Source organism: Cyprinus carpio, chromosome A14, assembly GCF_018340385.1.
Source record: "Cyprinus carpio isolate SPL01 chromosome A14, ASM1834038v1, whole genome shotgun sequence".
Taxonomy (NCBI): Eukaryota; Metazoa; Chordata; class Actinopteri; order Cypriniformes; family Cyprinidae; genus Cyprinus; species Cyprinus carpio.
Window position 1 is genome coordinate 21620121 of NC_056585.1, and position 20931 is coordinate 21641051.

Here is a 20931-nt window from a genome sequence, read left to right on the forward strand (position 1 = left end):
ACCTTATCTTACACACTTTGCAGATGATGGTAAGTTCTCAGACGTTCTCTTTAATTTTCTGCAGTCTCACCAGATTTCCTCGAATCTCAAAGATATCGCAGCAGCCAGATACTGAATCTATCGTGCTTTAGCATTGGTGCACTCTGCATGTTAAATTGAAGCACTTTTGTTTCTCGCCCCACACCAGTTTAATCGCTTAAATTCTATTGTCAGTGACTATATGTTAATTGGGTCCTCTGTTTGTGTGAGACTATTAAAAAGAAAAGCAATTTTTCCTTTATCCAGAAGAGAGAAATTGTTTGGGTCTGATAAATGAGCTTATCCTTAATCCTAATTATGTCAAATGCAGGATTAACAGCATTTTTCATAAACAAGTAAGGAAAATCACAAAAGACCTGACAAGTTAACTTGAGTAGTATTTAAGCCAACCTTGCATTTAAAACACCTGATGCTTATGCAGAAACTTGGTTGAGCTGAACCGTGATAGGTTTGCTCATCAACAAAATATGACAAATGACAAAATATTTTTATTGCAGCCTCGGGTATGTGATAGCTTAACCTATAGGTACTGTATGATGCATAATACATGGATCCATGAGAACATGAGCATCTTGAATGGTTTGAGAATTATTTTAGTGATGCTGCGATAGTGACTGGCATGTTTTTTCCTGCAGTGTTTGCCAGCAGGTAATCTCTATCACACTGAAAGTGCAGTGGATTATAAATAACCCACTGTTGTTCTGAATCAACCCGAGAGCTCTAATCTTGTCATTGCTTTCTCCAGCTCAAAGTGGCTGCGAAGCCGGCTGTGCAGCTCTAAGTGGTAGCGATTGCCCAGCAACATTATAAAGGATGGTTTCAGTGCTTGAGCCTGCGTGTTAGAAACTATCACAATTTTAACTCCACATGTTGTGCCTATACCAAGGAAGATAAGAGATTTTATGAAAAAGATCATTAAAAATCTTAATTGCATGCCTTGAAAATAAAGATTAAATTTCAAAGGTTTTTTTTGCTCTTATTTTCTTCCAGTTCTCAGAAATGCATTACATTATTAACCCTATAGGAAGTGATTAATTTGTTGTTGATTTTATTGCAGTTAAAACATATTTTTGTATTCTGAATGCCCTTGCATGAGATTAGTTGCTCAAATTCACACGGTCTGTATGCACGGTTCACTGTTCCCTACATTGAACACACTGTTTTCAGGCTGTTCCCTTGCAATCCCCTGCAACACTATCAAACACAGACAACACTTGAGTCATGCAGATTAGGAGGATTTGTAATAATTCTACATATAATATTAGTTATACCTTTAATATATAAAATCTATACATTCACCTGAATTGGCATGTTATGGAGTATTATAAGCCTTTCTGAAACCTTAATTTCCAGCAGCTGTCTTCGGTTTGGAGTGCATTAGTTGGTCTCTCTGTCGATGTCAGCTAGTAAAGTTTATCTACCATACTCTAAATCAGTGGTTGTCAACCAGGAGGCCTTGGCAAACTTGAAGGCAAGATGACTTTAAATATGTTAAAATATTATGGCATAGTTAATATGATAAAACATGTAAACTAGCATCATATATTCTAATTAAATATGCCCTCACAACAACTGTTCTTTTTACTAAAGAGCATATTCTTGAAACCGCTGGTATTTATCACAGTTTATTATTTTAATCACTTCTAGGTTTTGTTAAAAAAAAAAAAAAAACATTTGTCATCACTAAAGGAGAGGAAATCAAAGGAAATATCAGAGCCCTGCGATTATTGTCTTTGACAGTGGAAGACCTTGAAGTGAAGAAGGTATAAAACAATTTCAAAGCATTGTTGACGCGTTATTCGCTATCGACTCTTTATGCGTGACAAGACGCACAGTTAGAGCGCGAGAAAGACCGCTTTGTAATTCAGTCATACAGTTTAATGGTGAACGTGAGAAGAAAGTCCACACATGGTGTTGCGCTGGAGTGGAATACGGTTGTCGGAGTCCTCTCTCTCTCTCTCTCTCTCTCTCTCTCTCTCTCTCTCTCTCTCTCCCTCTCTCTCTCTCTCTGAGTCCGCGACTCTCAGAGGAAGTGCTGCTTGTGCTGAAGGAACGGCTGGGAGCGCAACACACAAAGACGCGGCGCGAGTGCGAGCGAGGGCAGCACGCGCAAAGAGGTGCACCTGTAATCCACGCTGCTCACTCGCCGATGTGCGGATTGTGTGAGAGCATCCAGAAGACGTATTCTACACCACGCGCATACCCATGCTTGGGATTTGGTTTTCTTTTTCTTCGCTAATGCAAAAGGAAATATGCAGCGAAGCCTCACACTGCTCTGCACCAGTTTTCTGGGATTGTGCTTCGGTTCCAGTTTCCCAAGTAATATCAACATAGGTGAGTGAATGACAAAAGTGAATAATGGAGAGTAGATGTGAAATGGAAAAAGATTCAGAATTATGGACTTTAACTTGTTTTACCAGACAACTCCTTGGGTTGCTTTAATGTTTTGTGGGATTTTTTTTCTTCCCCCACAGGAGGGTTATTCCCAACCGAATCACACGAATATGAAGTGTTTCGGTTTGCGCTCTCGCATCACCAGGATATCCCTAAACTGGTACCTCAAGTGGATATGGTCAAAATGGGGAATAGCTTCTCCATGACATATGCTTGTGAGTACAACCTGTTTTTACAGTGTATAGATAAATGATTGTGGTGAACATCAACGAACTGCAGCTGCTGTTCATGTCTTATCTGTTGCTTTGATGGCAGAATGAAAAAGAAAAAAAAAGTCTGGATGTGAAAGTTTTTGTCTCCCTGTTGCGCATACCTCGCGGAGATAAAAATCGATCTTATTTCTATTAGAGCCTAATATATTTGATATTAAATGTGGCGCGTTTTGAATTTACTAGTGATATGTGGTTCACAAGTGCAGAAAGTGCAGGTTTCAGACGCAAAAATGCGTATTACGCTGAATGCGCGTTATGCCTGGAATATGTCGTTGTGCAATAACCTAATTATCAAGTTAAACACATTTGTGTACGTCATTTTTTGTTAATTTCGTTTCACTGCCGTGCGTGCAATTAATCTCAATTATGCGTCATGATGGACGCGCGCTTTTTGTCGCTGATACATCGCGAAACCGTTCTATTTTGCTCAAAATACTGATTATTTTGAATCAGTAACGATTTTTGCGTAATAGTTTTGGCGTTGTCGGTCTGTTATTTTGGATCACAGGTAATTTTAGGATTTAGTAGCCTGTAAGATACAGTAGGCTATTTGTGTTTCTAGTCTCAAAGCGCACAACGTGTGGTAGCTTCCGCTGTACAGAACAGGATCAAAGCGCTGTTCAAGAAAACAAGCATTAATAGCCTATTAATTGATTAAGCAATGACTTTAAGCTCTTTAGGCTCATGTAGATATCTAACAGCAACAATATAGGGAGGTTATAGACAGGGGATGTGAAATATCTCTCTTTTTTTAAGTCTCTGTGTTAATTCCCAAAAAGGAGTACTTGGAAAGATTTAGATTTTTTTGCTTTGATAGATATATAAAACAGAATTTTGAATTTTCATAAATACATTCACTGCTTGGTCTTTTTTTATAAGGTTTTTCATACTTGCAGTATTGTTTCCAGTACTTCCATTATTAATTATGTTTCTTGTTTAGTGTGATGAGGGGATACTTGAGCCTTACTTGTGGGAGAAAAAAGGCTGGGAAACACTGCTCTATCAGACTCGTTCTCTGTTTCTTTTTGTCATGAAAGCATAAAAGAATATAGAGAGTGAATAATTTTCTTTTTAAATTATGACGCAAACTAGACACTTGAGTATGAAAATCAGTGTAAAAATGTCTTTCAGTTCTGTAGCATGTTTTAAATATTCTTTGTTCTGTAATACTCCTGAGATGCACATCAAAGAAATGCACATTAAATCTAAGCATTCATGTCCCCCGAGCTACCAATATTTCTTTTCTTGATGTGAATTTTGAGCTATGCATAGACCCTCCCACCTTATTCTCCTTTCATGCATTCAGTGCGTGTCAAGACAGACCAGTCATCCATCAGCACTTCATGCTTTCTCTCTGATCTTGAGAAAAACCAATTAGATCAAATGAAAGCAATTACGAAATGGACTTATGTACAGATATTATGATGCAGTTCCAAATACTAATGCGGAGGTTTCCCAACAGTGTAATTAAACTCCAATTACTGATTCTGTCCGAGCAGGAGGTGTGCGGTAGGATTTTAAATGGTGTGAAGAGATAAATCAGTCCCTCTATGAATTTCATGGCATTCTCTCAGGTGGAAAATTCAACATGCTCATTAGTCAATGATGTTCTTGCACTTTTTCCACACCGTCTTGCTTTTTTCCTCAAGATAAGGCCTGTGTTATTCACTGACCCATTATGAAGCTCAGTCATATTTAAACACAGCAGCAGTTTGTCCAGAATAATCGAAGGTCGCTTGGTGCTCCCATCCTGATCTGTTGCGTAATGAATGGTCAGCCCTCGCGCAGTGAGCTGTGAGAGAAGTGCTGTGAAGGCCCCAACTCTGTGTAATGCTGAATGGCCTCTTGTGCCAGGGACTGAATGTGTGTGCGGAGACGCCTGAGGAAACTTGCCCTCAGTGGCTCCCCTTCTGTGTGGGGCTCAATCCTTAGAGCAAACCTTCCCCGTCAGCACCTGCCAGGGTTTACCAGAGGGGGTTGAGTACACAGAAAAAAAGGGCAGGATTGTTCTGGGGCAAAGGTTGATTAAATAAGAAGTGCTGTGGCACCTAGGAAAGCATATTTTTATTCATAATTGGAAAGCGTACTAAGAGCACACTGAACCCTCATATTCTGATTGGGGTCTCAGAGACTTCAAGGCCATTTTAATAGCTAATTGTAATAGGTTACACATTACAAAAAGGTTACCTAAACTAACAATAAACAATACTTCAATACTAATAAATTTTTAGCCTTTAACATTTTTTAATGCACTAATATGAACATGAACGTTTGTATTAAGTTACAACATTCTCCAAAATTTCTGAAAAGCACACATTTACTTTGTGGTAAAACAGCAGGATAAAGTAACAATGTTTGCCTACTGGGATTTGATTTTGTAAGAGGAACTTATTAAAATAATTTGAAGTTTAATTTTTTAGGTTTCTGGTTAGAATCAGAATCAATCTCAACAGAACCTGAGGGCTAAGACTAGCTTTTGTGGTTTAAAGTCAAGCATATTGTGTGTGGTACTATTGTTCATTATTATATGAAATACAGTGTCAGTTGAATACAATAACTATTGATTTCCCAAAGCCACGTTTGATTTTATTTCTGCTGCAGTCTGTGTTTTCACTGGTTGGATGGTAAGTCTTATTACTTTAAGCTGAAGTAAATTTAGATATCCTCTATATGTAAAGAGTAATATTAACCAGATGCTTGATGGTAAACAGATAATTAAAATAGTTTATTCATAAACCAGACAGAGTTCTTTTTTTTTTCATTCACTCTCCCACTTTCCTGGAATAGACATTTTCACTTTCAATTTCAGAAGAATGTGTCTGTATAAAGGTGGAATGCAATTTATTCAATGACCTCCAACCGTCTCGCTGACATTTTAAGTTCTCACAGCTAATAGTAGATTCCTTTATTTGATCCGTGAGCAGAATTAGAGCTGATCAATATCCGGACCCCATGCAAGACTCAATCGATACGAGATGTTCACTTATTCCTGCAAAAGGAAAGCAAAGCCTAAAGAGCCCACTTTCATAGACCTCCAAGAAAGAAAGCCTTCAGGCCAGAAGAATATTAGCACACTTCAAGACAAAGAATTGAATCGAGTGTATTCACTGGTGCTATAATTTGATCTGCACTGATTTGATCTGCACTGAGTGAAGTCTCATAATATAATGCTCTAAATGAAACATCTGTTTGTTTGCTTCTTGCTGCTGTTGAAGAGTAGTATGTGTGTGTGTTTTCCTTTATTAGGTGTTTCACAATATGTAGTTTACACCTTTGCATCTGATGTGATTGCTCTTGGGAGACGCTGTAAACATGCATCAGAGTATCTCAGAAAGCAGCAGCGGTTTCTGTCATAAGCCTGAAATGTCTTTCAGTGTTTCGCACTGAGACGAAAATAATAACCTTCTGCAGCGAGTCTTTCTGCATGTTGTACAGTCACGGAGAAATGCGTACAGGCAGCAAGGCAGTGAATTTCTAGGATTGTGTCAGTTATGGGAATTTGCACTGGGGTGTTGTGTTGTTGTGTAACAAGAGGCTGGAAGGGGTGGGAAGGATCACCTTCAATCACCACATCTCCCTGAGCAACAAGACCTCCAAATCCTAAATGAATAAATGATCTGGAAGGGATTCTCTAAAGGAGGACATTCAATTAAAGTGCCAAGAGGTTCAGTCCCTAAATTTCCTTTGCAGAAAAGGTCTGAACAATCAATCAAAAATAATAAAATAAACATTATAAATTCGGATTGGATGAGCCACACTGAAAGCCGCTGTGCACCTGTGACTGCACATCAGTTGAGTTCTGTATTACAGGTTGTGCTGTTGCTTGGCAACCGTAAACAACCTACAGTTAGGCACTAAATCAGTTTCATTATGATCAATGTGCTGTCTACTCCCGTACAGCAGAATCTCTGGCAGTTGACATATTTCTTCCGTCGCATGGCACTGAAATTGTGTAAACACACCTTATCAGTTTTTATGTTGCCTATGTTTGTATCTTAACAGTCCCATATGAAGAAAAAAAAATACTTTATGATTACAATTTTCACAAAAATAGTGAGCAGCTCAACTGTTTTAAACATGGATAATAATAAGAAATGTTTTTTGAGCAGCAAATCAGCATATTAGAATGATTTCTGAAGGATCATGTGTCACTTAAGACTGGATTAATGATGCTGAAAATTCAGCTTTGCTATCACAGGAATAAATTACATTTTAAAATATATTACTATAGAAAACAGTGATTTTAAACTGTGATAATAGGGCCTTTCGCACCGCGGGGAACCTTTTCATAGTACCAGAACTAATTGTGGAACTACCCACTTTTTGGTGTTTTCGCACCGCTGGAACTGGGTGCGATTTTAGTACTGGACTGCCTTTTTCGGGAACCAAATTATCTCCTACTCCAGAGCAGGGTCTAACCAGCACAACTGGTACTACCCGTGACGCAAGTATACACTGATTGGCCAAACGCGTACAAAAATGCCCTCATCAGCCGTGATTTTTTAAAACTGTGTGTAAAAAATGTGTAAATTTTGTGTCAACTTATTTCGCAAGTATGATGAACAGCGATCGATGGACAGATGCTGAAGTGCAGGCACTTGTAGCAAATGTAGCACTGCCAGTTGTTGTTGGAGATTCTTAATCCTCCTTTCTGTTCTTTCAATTGCTTTACTTATACGTTGACATTCCATGTCCATTATTGTGAAACCCGCGAGATGTAGCAAATGTAGAGTTCCGATCACAGCGTCCTCCATCCTCCTGTTGTTAACGTTGTTCTTCTTTGTTTTCGTTGTTGAACGCCGTGCACAAATGACGTCACTGTCGAATGGCTTACGTCACTTCCTAGTACACACTGTCGGTGCGAATGCAACCCTTTAAATGGTACTGGGAAACAGTTCACGCAAAATCGTCCCAGTACTTTAGTACTGTACATTTAGTTCTGGAACTAAAGCAGTGCGAAAGGCCATTATGCTTTACAAAAAATTTATTTACTGTATTTTCAGTCAAATACATGCAACCTTGGTGAGCATAAGGGAATTCTTTCAAAAACATAAAAACAAAAAATATCGTACCAACCTCAAATTTTTGAATGTAGTGTCTATTCATTTATGAGAAATGATTTGTGATTTAGATGGAACCTATGCTGGTCCGGATCTCAATCTCAAACAGTCATTTGTGACTTGCCCTGAAACAAACATGAATAAAAACACCAGCCTTTCATGACATCCCATGGCAGCTCTGCACACTAGCAGCTTGGGAAAATCCAATGCAGTTTCATACATTTTGGTCATTCACAACAATAATAGGGAAGTGACTGTGTTTAATGCGTGTTGGATTTAAATATGTGGTGGTTTTGTATTTCTGGTTCAATGTAGCTGTTGTTTTTTAATTTTTTTATTTGAGAGCTGTGAGAAAGGATCCAGCGAGAAATGTACTTCTCAACGAGGCAAAGAGAAGAGCTGTCATGTTCAGTCTGAGAGATGAACAGAGACTCTCTTGTCTCGCACAGTCCTTTACATTAATGAGAGACAAAGAGAGCATCACGTCTGCTCACATCTGTCTAGTCTTCCTCAAAACCATGACAACTGTTACCGTGCTTTTTTTTTTTTTAAATAAATAAAACTACAACAAAGAATTTAAAAGTGGTAAAACACTAAGGGAAGCTTTTGATTTTCGAGCTGGAAATGACAAATACAAGAATCGGTAAAACAGACTGAAGAATAAAATCAGTATGAGACAATGTTAACGTGACATTGTTATCTAGTGCAAGAGACTCCACTTTCCCCATACCTTCATATAGTGCCATGTTAAATAGTGGAAGCAGTCCAATTATGCTTCATTAGGAGGATGCCCCATATAGCCTGAGCTTCCGTCTTAATGAGGACACATGCGTCTGTCTTGGCTGACATCAACATAGAGAATTTGAGGAGGGTTTTTTAATTCTAATCACTGTAGGTTTTAGTGCTTGTGGAGATGTAATCATAGGCTGTATTATCCTGTATTAGAAAAATGTTTTGTGATATGGAAGATCTGGCTCAGGTGTAGAGTTGAAAATCAAAAAAAAAATAAATAAATAAAACTACACTCAGAAAATGAAACCGTTAATTGAACCTAATTAATCTGATGATAGGTTTTCTATGCAATTAAATCAAAATCTGAACAAATGTATTGTAGCCTTTTTGTATGCTCATTTAGTTATGCTCACTAGATAAAAAGCCTGCTGTCTCTTAAGATGCCTTGTGAATGGTCTGGTTTTCTCAATTATCAGCTTAATTAGACATTAAGATGTCATTGTTCCTTTACACTGGTGAAACAAAGAAGAGAAGGAAAGAGTGTGGAAGAGAAAGAAAGAGACTTGCCCTATCTCTGATTTAAGCTGACATCTGCCTCTTTTATGCTTTGCAACTTTGCAAAGCACAAGAGCTAATATGTGTTACTGATGCCTGTCCAAGGACTGTTCTTTTGTCCTTTCTGTGATGTCGAGGACACATACTGAGCCTAGCAGCCATGGGCTCACAGCACTATTAGCACTCTTTGATAGTGTGACTGTTTTGTTCATCCCCTGCACACCAAGACTGAGCGTCAAGTTTTCTGGTCGACCTGCTCTAAAACTCTTCAGCCCTACTTAGTGTTCTGATCCTTGACTTGAGTTTAATATCCAGCTGGATGAGAGGAAGCATTCACAGCTTGTGGATATATCCAAACATGCTTTCTGAATGTAGAGCTTCAGAATGTGCCATAAAAACATTTTATTTATCAATGCCACTACTTGCAAAAGTACCTTGTTGCTGGAAAAGCTGAAATTTGGATTTAAAATGTAGTTAAGTTAGCTGTGTTGCTATTTTTAATTAGTTGACCCACACTGTGCTCCGAGTTTAACATCCTTAGTTGTTTCTGGAACAAAATTCTTCATAAGCTATTTGGTTTACTTTGTTTTTAGATAGCCTATTCCTTTTAACTATGCATCTCTAATACTCTAAAAATAAATTTTTGCACAGCATTTCTAACAATCAAGTCCTATATATTTGTATAACACTTTTCACAATACACATTGTTTCAAAGAAGCTTTACAGAAAATAATGATGTTTGTTTATAATATAATATCTTCATACCTTATAGTTGTCACACCCCTTTGGACTTTTGTTGTGTTTTTATTCCTCATGTGTTCTGTGACCCAGTTTTCCCTCATGTTTGTTTGTGTCATTTAGTTCAGGTGTGTCTGGTTAATTATCCTCATTTGCTCCTATATATTAGTTGTGTTCTGTTCTCTGTTTGTCGTCCGGTCTACTACATCCCTACGTGTGTCTCCTGTCTGTTCTGTCTTGGATTTACCCTTGTGTGGCTTTTTAAAAAACTATTTGCATTCATCTTCATCTTCTCCATGCGTTTATCTCACTGTAGCATGACAATAGTCACATTTAGTAGATTAGTGCTGGGCCATAATATAGTTTATATTTTGTGATGAAACAAGCAATGAGGCAGTTGAGATTTACTATACCGTATATATTGCTTTACATGAGTGTGCAGGTTCCTTGATTATCAAATCAGCATATTAGAATGGTTTCTGAAGGATCATGTGACACTGAAGACTGTAGTAATGGCTGCTGAAAGTTCAGATTGGTTGGATATATGCTGAAATGGGCACACAGTTATGCCACCCAGTATAGTGTGCCAACCTGTCACATTTGCGACTGAGGTGGATTTTATTCCCTTCCGTATTTATGTGATTCACACTCTCATGCTCGGTTTGTGCAGGTGACTCATTCTGAAGAAGTGAACTCTCATTTGGCCAGAGCAGTGGTCTCTGCATCTGAGGGCTTCCACTCACCCAACACTGGATCACTTGTGATGCAGTGAGACCTATTTGTGGCCCTCAGTATGAAGGACCTGTGACTCTGTATATTATTATCAAGTACTTTATATTGTGTCAACATTTTTATATTCATAAATAAACTGTCCACAAAATTAGATACTAGTTACACTTCCGTGGATATTCCGTAGCATAGCACCCAAAGTGTCTCAACTGAAAAAACGCTTTGCCTCAGATGCACTCTCAAGCGCTCACAGCTAGGCGTTTTCAGCTGGCTAAAAATGATTTGGTGGACACATTACCTAAGTCCTAATATCAACCACCTGGCAGGACAATTTAGGTGTTTTTATAAACTGACCCAAACATCACACTGTAGCTTAAACTGTCAATATTTTATGCTCTTTTATTGCATCAGGTATGATGGACAAAATGAGATGCAGTACTCGGGCTATTTCTTGTGTTTGGGTAATAGAAAAAAAAACATCTTTCTGAGGTCGCTGCAGGCTTTTACTAAATTGGTTTGTTCTCCTGTTGCAGGAGTGATAACAGCCATTTCAGCCCTGTGAGGCCTTGTTAGCAGCCCAGTTTAGGACATGACTACCGTTATCCACAACAAAGAGATTTCTCAGGATCCTCTTTTGCACTTTCATTATTCTGTTGCAAGCAAAATACATGAACCTTCTGTATCATGTGAATGTGTAGGTTCAAATTATTATTAGATTTTTTTTATATATATAATGTAATTATACAGTCACCATGACAAATTTGACATTTCTTATTTTTATGGAATGTTGCAGTATTTTTTTATAAATTATTTATTTTATATAGTTTTATTATATTTTTTTTATTCATTGTGCCTTCATAATCTTTAACTAAAATAATTATTATCAATAACTTTTTTTCTCATTTGAGAAGCCGTTTCAATCAGATATATGTCACAATAGAGAAGAAAAGATAATTGCAGTTTCTATTTCATACCGACTTTAAAATAATATATAGTTAAAATTATAATAATGAAATATTATAAATATTTTTAGGAAATAATAATAATAATAATAATAATAATAATAATAATAATAATAATAATAATAATATATTTATAATAAAACATTATATTCTATAATATATTTGAAATATAATTTAATTAATAATAATAATAATTATTATTATTATTTGAATAAATACAATATATAAACATTTTATTATAAAATACATAAATATATTAGAAATATTATAGAAAACCCTGAGGATGTATATTCCTTTTCAAAAGCATTCTGACATTTGTTTTATCAAAACATTATCACAGGACATGAGCAAGCAATGAGTACATGCAAATGATGAGAAGCCCTGGCTTATGTTGTCATAACATGTACATACTGTATTTGTAAAGGTCGAATTCCTTAGAAATAACACATTATGTATAGCTGACCTGGAACTGTCCACTTAGGGCATATATACAGCAGGATACAGGAGTGATTATTACTACATGTCTACTTGAGCGCCCGCAGCCATACGCTCCACTGTGTAGGGTAATGTTGTGTAACTACTGTCAATGAGTATGGACAGGCTTATGTGTGTCCTTATGTGTGAGAATTTGTTTCTGTGTGTGTGTGTGTGTGTGTGTGTTTCTGTGTGTGTGTGTGTGTGTGTGAGAGAGAGAGAGAGAAGGAGGAAGAGAAAAGGTCTTTTTAAGCTTGTCTGTGTGTAATTACTGTGATATTTGTAGTGTAGCAAGATTGAGATTGCTGAGTTATTTTGAATGTGCGTGTGTGTTTTATATTTAATCTGTGAGGCATGTGACTTGTGTGTGTACTGTATGTTGGAGGGTGCCAAAGGATATGATGTGTGTGTGTGTGTGTGTGTGTGTGTGTGTGTGTGTGTGTGTGTGTGTGTGTGTGTGGGTGTGTGTGTGTGTGCGTGTGCGTGTTTGTACAGAGGACTGGAGGCCAAAAGAGTGAGCAGAGCACCTCATTAAAGCAGTGGATGTTCTTTAAAATTCAGTCCACTGCACAGTTATTCAGATACATCAACATGTTATCGGTCATCAACATACACCAAATAACAACACATGAAAGGGGACACAGGCTCCAAATAATCCACAGGTTATCTGCTCATGATTGGAGGGATGGAGAAAAGAGAAATAGTGAGTGAGTGAAACAGATTGAGAAGGAAATGGTTATTTAGTCTCCACAGTTCTCCTGAGGGAGTCTACCTGCGGCTGCTCTCAGACTGCAGTTTAAAGCAGGTTTACTCCATAGTGCTGCCTGGCAAGAACCTCTGAGACACGCTGTCACTTAAATAGACTGGCTTCACACATATTAGGTGGAACTGATGTAATTTAGGATGAACAAAAACAGAAACACTGGAAAGCCAGTTCAACAGCCCAGCTACAAAGAATATACTGTTTCTTCATTGTTGTCAGTTGATTTTGAAATTACAACTCTCTCATTTCTTCTGTGGAACACAAAAGGAGAACATTAGTAGAATGTTCATGCTGCTCTTTTTGTTACAAATCCAATGCAAGTTTCAGATAGACTAATGCAATAATTTGTCTTTTGGAAATGTCACGACCTTGTTAATGAGAGCTGTAGCTTGGCTTCATTCACATTGTAATGTTTAGCATGACTACACTTGGTCTCTGCAATGTGTGCATAATTCAAAAGACAGAAGTGATGGATAATGTGTATTTAATCTTTCAAATAATCGATTATGCATAGTTGCGTGTACTTGAACAGATAGATGAAGACTAGCTCAACTATGCAAAAAATCTTCTGTAGTTTGATTATAGTTGTGCATGCAAACATACTTTATTGTCAGTGGTGTTTCAAATTACATTTACTTAAATTATGATAATTTTTCTTTATTTTGAAATTATTACTTGTTTATTACTTATTTAATTATTCCTTTAAATAATTATTAACGTAAGTGCATTATCAATTAAGTTCTTAGTTTATACAAGTAAAAACTATTAATAACCAGTCAAAGACATTCTCAGAAATCCTTGCATGACACAACACATATACATTTTGTGTCTTCAAATTAGTTTTTTTGGTACTAGAAAAGGCGTTTTGTGCTACATATTCTGTTATTAAATTTGTTTACTGCATTATTTGAGTGTCATGTGAGTTACCTTCATGTTATGTGTGTATGTATGACCCTATTCACTGTCAACTGTATATATGATTATTGGCCTTGTTTTATGGATGCAGATAATGAACTCTAATTCATCTTGTGATTTATTTTATTTCATTTTTTTATTGTCCCCCCTGTATTACCTTGGTAGTTATTAGTAAATTTTGAAGTAGAAAGTTGATTTTGTTAGTTCAAGTAGATTTGTATATTGATATTATACCACTTAATTAAATATACGCTGAAAAATAAGTTGTAAAATATACAAGCATCAATATTCCATCCCATAATACCTGAAACACTAACATCATATTTTTTTCAGTGAATTTCTGGCAACCACAACTGCAATTTATTATTTTTTTTTAGTGTAAATATATTTTCATAGTGTAGCTTCTAGTCTGATTGCAGCTTAGTTGATACTCAACGAGTCCCATGACCACAGACAGGCTGAACATTCAATACAGTCATCAGTCATCCCCGCTGAGGGTCTGGTAGGGCCGAACAGACCTGTGGAGATCTGTTTGTGAGATGGTGCCAGGACGGGCAGATGCTGCCAGGATCTTTAGCAGGGCCAGAGAGAACAAAGGCTGGCCAGAGGTGTTCACATCGTGTTTTACGCCTCTACTCAGGCTTACACAAACCACTGCAGGTGGCCAGTGTGTTACTGTCATTAGAGGGTCAGATGACATTGCCATGTGCTCCCTGTCATGGGGAACTTTTCAGAACAGGCAAGCAGATGTGAGTGAGAGAGAGCCGCGCACTTCCAATCTGCTTCCAAATTATCACACACGTGGGCAGTGGCAGTGGCCGTGTGTCAAATAGGCTCCATTGAAATTTTTGCAAATGTGTTACTGATTAAAAACCAAATGTGTTTGTTATTTTATCTTGGAATCTTTTTACCAGGACATTTATGTTTCTACTTTTGAAATGACAAATTAGAATTGAAGAGCTCAGATGCAAAAGCCTCTAAGTGCCATCTGAGATTTTAATCTAAAATTAGCATTTTCATCAGGCTCCTATATTTATGTTCAGTTATTTCACTTTAATGGCATAGAAAAGGACCCATGCATAGCCATTCAAGTTAAATTACTGAACCTAAACATAAAGCCTGAAAATTTCATATGGCACTTAGAGGCTTTTGCTTCATATTTCATAATATTACAGTTTTTACTTTTTGATCAAATAAATGCAGCCTTGGTGAGCATAAGACTGGACCCCCACCACCCAAATTTTTTTTAATAATTTTAGCATTCTTGTCACTTTTTATTGATAGGAAAATAGAAAAAGAACAGGAATTGATGCGTAGAAGAAGAGGGAAAGGAGTGTGACTCACTTGCATCACTCTCAAGTACATCAGTGTGACTATCTCAGATAGCGTTGCAAGTTTAAAACCCCATGAGCAAGGCACTAAAACTCTGTTCAGTAAGCCAATAAATTGCTGCAATTATTGTTAAGTCATTTAGAATGAAGTCATATGCCAAGTGATATCAAATAAAGGTAATGAATATGTTCTGCTGATGCCTGTTGCCAGGAAGCCAATTCAACAATATGTTGTAGATAAATGAGCACAGGATATTAACATTGTATGAATTGACAAAAAATAAAAATAGTAAAGTATGTGAAACCATTCAAGACAAGTGCATATGGTATGGTGAGGATCTCGATTGAATGTGCCATATGTCTTTGGTAATAGCTAACACAGAAGGAAGCAGTCCCCCACCTTCCTTTCCCTTTTCACTATTTCTCTCTCTCTCTCTCTCTCTCTCTCTCTCTCTCTCTCTGTCTCTTCGGGTCCACAAAGCTCAGCCCAGACAGATTTAATGTGCAAGTCACAGGGGAAGCAGAGCTATGTGATAAGAACACCCCCAATATTACCTCAGAGCTGCTCACTGCAGCATCTGCTATAGACATGTCACAATCATTATGGCTTAGCACCAAGCGTGTGACTTTTATATACAGTGCAGAGAGAACAGTTTAAATTAGTGTGCCTGTGTTAAACATCACCTTCTCTTTATAAGATGTAATTTGCTCGTTTATTTCAAGGTATGTGACTTCAGAATAAGACAATATCTATACAGTATTTTTGACAGATGAAGTGTTTATGTTTCAGTCGGATGTTGAGTGTGTCGTAGTGCATGTGATGCATAGGCCAGTGGTCACAGACACACAAACACACATGCTGGAGGAGTTGGCACCCTGCACTGCTTGTGAGCTGTTGCATTGTGGGGCAGGCAGTTTGGGTGATGGCCATGCCAATCGCTCCTATACTCCCCCTGTGCCCCTCAGGCTGCCCCTGCTGGGAGTTGGGCCTTGGGCAGCGAACAGACTGCAACTTCAATCTGTTTAGTTGTGGGACTGAAACGTGAGGCCCGGAGCCGCAGTGAAAAATAACCTCAGCCAGGGCAAAATAGCAACAACAGAGTATGATACAGCATTAAAATACACAGGGAAACCTGGTTCAAAACAGATTTAGGCCATTTTGCCACCAACAGGGAGAGGAAAAGATATTCAGCGTTGAAGGCAGCAGAGATAGAAAAGCACCCTGCTGTTTGGTAAATGTCAGCGAGAACCTTTGTGCACATTGATTATCTGCCCCTTCAGAAACTCCATCCACACCATTTCAAGTCCAGTGAGGCATATAGAAACGTTTACTAATTGCTTCTCAGAAGTGAATAATAAAACCAGTAAGATGTTAACAATGCTACGTGAATGATGTCTGTATTGTAAATCCTGTTCTGTTGTCATCTCCAGTCTGTTCACAGTTCTCCAAAGGAGTGTATGCCATCATCGGCGTGTACGACAGGAAGACCGTCAACATGTTGATGTCGTTCTGCGGTGCACTACACGTCTGCTTTGTAACGCCCAGCTTCCCCATGGAAAACTCCAACCAGTTTGTTATCCAGCTGAGACCCGAACTGCAGGACGCCCTGGTGGGCGTAATCGAGCACTACAAGTGGTCCAGGTTCGTCTACTTGTACAGCTCAGACTCTGGTGAGACCTGCTTTTCATGCTCTAAATCTCTGGATTTTGGGGGGACTTTACTCAGAATTAATTGTGCCCACTAATAGCTATATTTATTTGCATGTTTTTATATGATGTATATCTGCTTCCATGACCTAGGGTTTTCCAAAATGGAGCCTCACGTTTAGAATTGTTTTATTTTATTATTATAATAATGTTTATTATTATTATTTAATGATGAAATTAATAATAATAAATATTTTTATTTAAATGTAATTATTAACTATTAAAATGCAATGATTATGTTTTTAAAATAATAATAATAGTAATAATAATTATTGTTATTATCATTATTACAATAACATTAATAATATTAATAAATGAATAATAATAATGTTATAATAAATATTGAGTTTGACCTTTTTACACACAGTGTAAGGCGATTGCTAGGTAGACATATTTTGGGGTTGTGACATCAAAGGATTTGGAAACCCTTGACATGAACAGAAAGTCTCTCTAAATCTTTCTCTAAAAGCACTTTAAAAGAGGTATTGTATTAAGCTTAATTTGCATAGAAGGTGCCTCTTAAGACCATTAGAATTTAAATACTTATAGTGTAGTGCTATAGAAACATATTTAGCGCTTGGTAAAAATGGTTTGTGTATGCTTAGTGAATAAGATAGAGGTTTTTGTGCTGAAATACCATGCACTAAACTGTATAGTGAATTCGCCAATTAGAATTCTCTTTTGAAAGTGGCTGGTTGGTTTTCTGAGAACCAGTGTTTACCACCACATTGCTGGTGTGCACATTGAGTCAGCTTTTGTTTGTGGTTTGTTTGTGAACATGTTGGTGTGTAATGACAGATATATACATGAGTCATGAGAGAGCTGCCTGCTTGTGTTTTGCTGGGATGAACAATAGTGTTCTGATCTGAGTGGATGCATCTCTTCTTGCGCTGCGATGATAAATCGATGCAGAATCGATTCATGGATCGATTTTGAGATCTTCCAAATGCATCGCAATTCTCTCTGGAATCGATTCTGAGCTTAGATTTTAACAGTAGATGGTGCTCTAATCTAGTTTTTATCCGCACACTCAAATGCTCATGAAGAAGAGTGCTGAAGAGTGCTTGTGATTTCAGCTGAGTCATGTAATCTCGCTTCGGCTCAGAACACTTTTATGACGCAAGATTAATGTAAACACAGCCCACTGTGAACACCCTTGTAATTTGCTTCAACCTTTTCGAATTTTATGAATGATTATTTTAAGTTCAAGTGCGTGTAAGGATTTGGAAACAAACAGAGTACGGCTGTTTCATGCAGCGCCATCTGCTGTTTAAAACTAAGCTCAGAATCTACTCGAGAAAGAATCGCAATGCATTCTGAAATTCTCAGAATCAATGCTGAATCATTTCTAGATTCACAAAGCATTGATTTATTTTCCCAGTCCTAAATTCTCTTCCTGTACTTAGAGCTCATTTGTCTATCTTCTCCATGGGGATCTGCCAGAATGAAACCGTTGTGCCAGAGTAAAATGTATCCAGCTGAAAATCCCAATTTCAAAACATCCCCACACAGTTTCATTGTTATTCCAAGAAGGGTCCAAAATGACCTCATATTTCTTAAAAGCCATGCTTTGATTGCTGTTTTTAAAAAAAAAAATAATAATAAATAAATAAATAAATAAATAATTTTTTGAAGAAGAAGAAGAAACAAAAAAAAATATTTTTTTCATCCATTTAGTGAATGTCAGAATTCTTAAGTAATGAACATTGATGAATCAGACTCATACATTTGTTTTGGTGGCTTCATTTTTTTGTGAAATATATTTCACATATGTTTTGCCACATGTTTTCGGAAAAACAATCTGAAATATTTGACATTCTGAATAAATCCTGATGGCAAAGCCTCCACTTTGGTAAAAGTAAAGAAGACACACAGATGGCTTCTTTGGTATGGTTGTCTTTTATTTAAAATGCGCACATCTTTTACATCAGGGAGAGTCAAACTATTGTTCTAATTTGATTCAAATTAGACTAACTAATTTGATTTAAAAGATTTCTTATGTTGCAGTTCCTAAGAAAGTTACCAGCCAAGTGGTGACTAACCCATTTTTTTTAGTTGCATTTGGCACCCGGCGAATGTTAATTTTGGACCCTGTTGCCATCTCCCATCCCACAGCACAGCAATACAGGAATTTTGAATGCCTGTCTCTTCTCACTTCAAAATAAATACCTGAAATTCCCAGATCTGTTCTAGAAAAGTCACAGGCATCCGGTGCTGCTCCCTGAGCAGGTAGAATCTGACACACCTGTCAGCACCAGGTGTGCTTTCCCCCCATAGCAGCAGTGTCCCCATAACATGTCACCATCTGCCACAGACATTCAGCTCAGCTGACCATGATGGGAGCATGACTCGATCTGCATATTACAGGTCTTTTTTAAGAAATTTAGTTACCTACAATGATCTCACCACCAGCTCCCTCCTTTCCAGCTCTCTTTTTGCCTCGTCGCTGTCAGTTCTGTCATCGCTCTACTACGCACACAATAGGTTTGATGGCTGCCTTTATGCACGCCATGGGTGTCTCAGTGATGGTTTTATCTTGTGGAAGTGCTGAGGGCTCTGGGTTAAGATTGTAGGATCATTAACTTTGTGACTGAGAGGAACCAAACCGCAGGAATCCGTATCACCAGCCTCTTGTTGCCTAGATACAGCGCTGCACTGTCTACGGGGTTATTTTAAGCCTTTTAAGGGCATACGTGTGAGAGTGTATGTAGCCCGTATGTGAACCCAGCCATGGCGTCAGCTTCCTATGTGTATGAAATCAGCCCCTCCACCGTGTACTGTTTTCCTTGTAGATGTAGTACTCCATTAGCGTCACACCTCCCCAGATGAGTGAGAATGAGGCTAAGGAGAGATGCCTTTCCCCGCTGGCCCTGTTCTCTGTGTGCATCGTGAGCCATTTGTTGAGCCTGCTGGGAGTGTGAGCTCCTTAATGTCAAATCATCCTGCAATCTTAAAGTGGTCCAACTGTACTCACACTGAGTCAAGCAGGAAGCAACATTGGCTCAGATGCAGAGGGGTCAAAGGGCAAGTGCTCAAAACAGAGGCGGACAGAAGCAGAGGAGGAAATCAATATTCCTTGCTATATGTGCTTTGTTTCCTTTTGGAATCCAACTATTTTTGACTTGTTTTTCAAACTACAATGTAAATATGATCTGATGTCTAGTTGGACGGCTTCAAGAACTTTCTGTGACTGTTTACTTACCGTCATGTTTTATACTTGACGATTAAATGTCCTCATTACAGATTCAAAACGGTAACAAATGCACCATTTAGTTATCACAAGCATATCCACCTTTTCCCTCTGCAACCACTGAACCTATTCTATGTCAGATTCTAATTTCTACTGACCTGTTGTCCTATTCAAGTCTCCATAGGATCCCATGTTAATACTGGGTAAAAAGTGCAACTGAATTAATTCAACAAAACCTTTTTGAATACTGCTAAGAATAAAAATGAGCTTAGGGTCAAGCTGTTCTGTTTTTGGTTTCCACAACAACAGCAATGAACTAAGGAATTCCTAGAAATTACTTGTTTTTAGCACCAACAAACCTGAAAAGAATGTCTGTGTCCAGCGCTGTATGCAATCCATTCTATAAAAAGCCTTCTGAACCTGATAACAGATTTATTTTTTATTTTTTATTTTATTTTTATTTTTTTATCTGATACATATAAATTGTTCAGTTCTCTAAAAAAAAAAAGAATTTGTATCCAGTGGTTAAAATAAAGTCATATAGATTTGGAATGATGTGAAGGTGAATAAGAAATGAGTGAATTTTCATGAAATAATGATTTATCTAAGTGTGTAGTCCCTGTAGTGCACAGAAAGACAGTTCTGGCACAGATACTGCTTAGGCAGATGCTTATTTATTTTGTGGTCCACCCCACCCCATAAATGAAATAGGCCTATTTATTCTTGTTATCTCTGCTGTGGGATCCATTGGTTCCATAAATTATAAAGCATGCATCCTTATTGTTGATCTAATTTTAATTACAGCTCATGCAACAGCTGTGTGGTGTTGCGTTAAACAAAGACTGTAAATTTGAGTGCACGCTTTTTTACTTTGGGTGCTGTTCAAAACATAAAACAAACCTGAGTAAGTCCATTAAACATTTCATAAACAATTTCCCATATAAATGCTCACAGGGGAGTTACTGTATTTATGTCTCTTTGTAGAGGCTGGCAGAATTTACTAGAGGCCATAGACTTTCATAGGCAGTTTTGGAGCAGGATTAAAAAAAAAAAGAAAAATTACTGGATAA

The 20931-nt window shown here is 37.6% G+C and overlaps 1 protein-coding gene across 2 annotated transcripts in view; it reads left to right on the forward strand.

Annotated features, from left to right (window-relative positions):
• The first annotated feature begins 1816 nt into the window (after positions 1 to 1816).
• Positions 1817 to 20931, forward strand: part of LOC109055717 (glutamate receptor 1-like) — a 62917-nt gene continuing 43802 nt past the window's right edge. The window contains exons 1-3 of one of the 2 annotated variants that reach the window (XM_042770214.1): positions 1817 to 2373; positions 2514 to 2648; positions 16396 to 16635. In XM_042770214.1, the coding sequence (XP_042626148.1) occupies positions 2292 to 2373; positions 2514 to 2648; positions 16396 to 16635 (457 nt within the window). In that variant the 5' untranslated portion in view covers positions 1817 to 2291. The remainder of the gene's footprint in view (positions 2374 to 2513; positions 2649 to 16395; positions 16636 to 20931) is intronic. The other variant, XM_042770213.1, reaches the window with a different exon arrangement.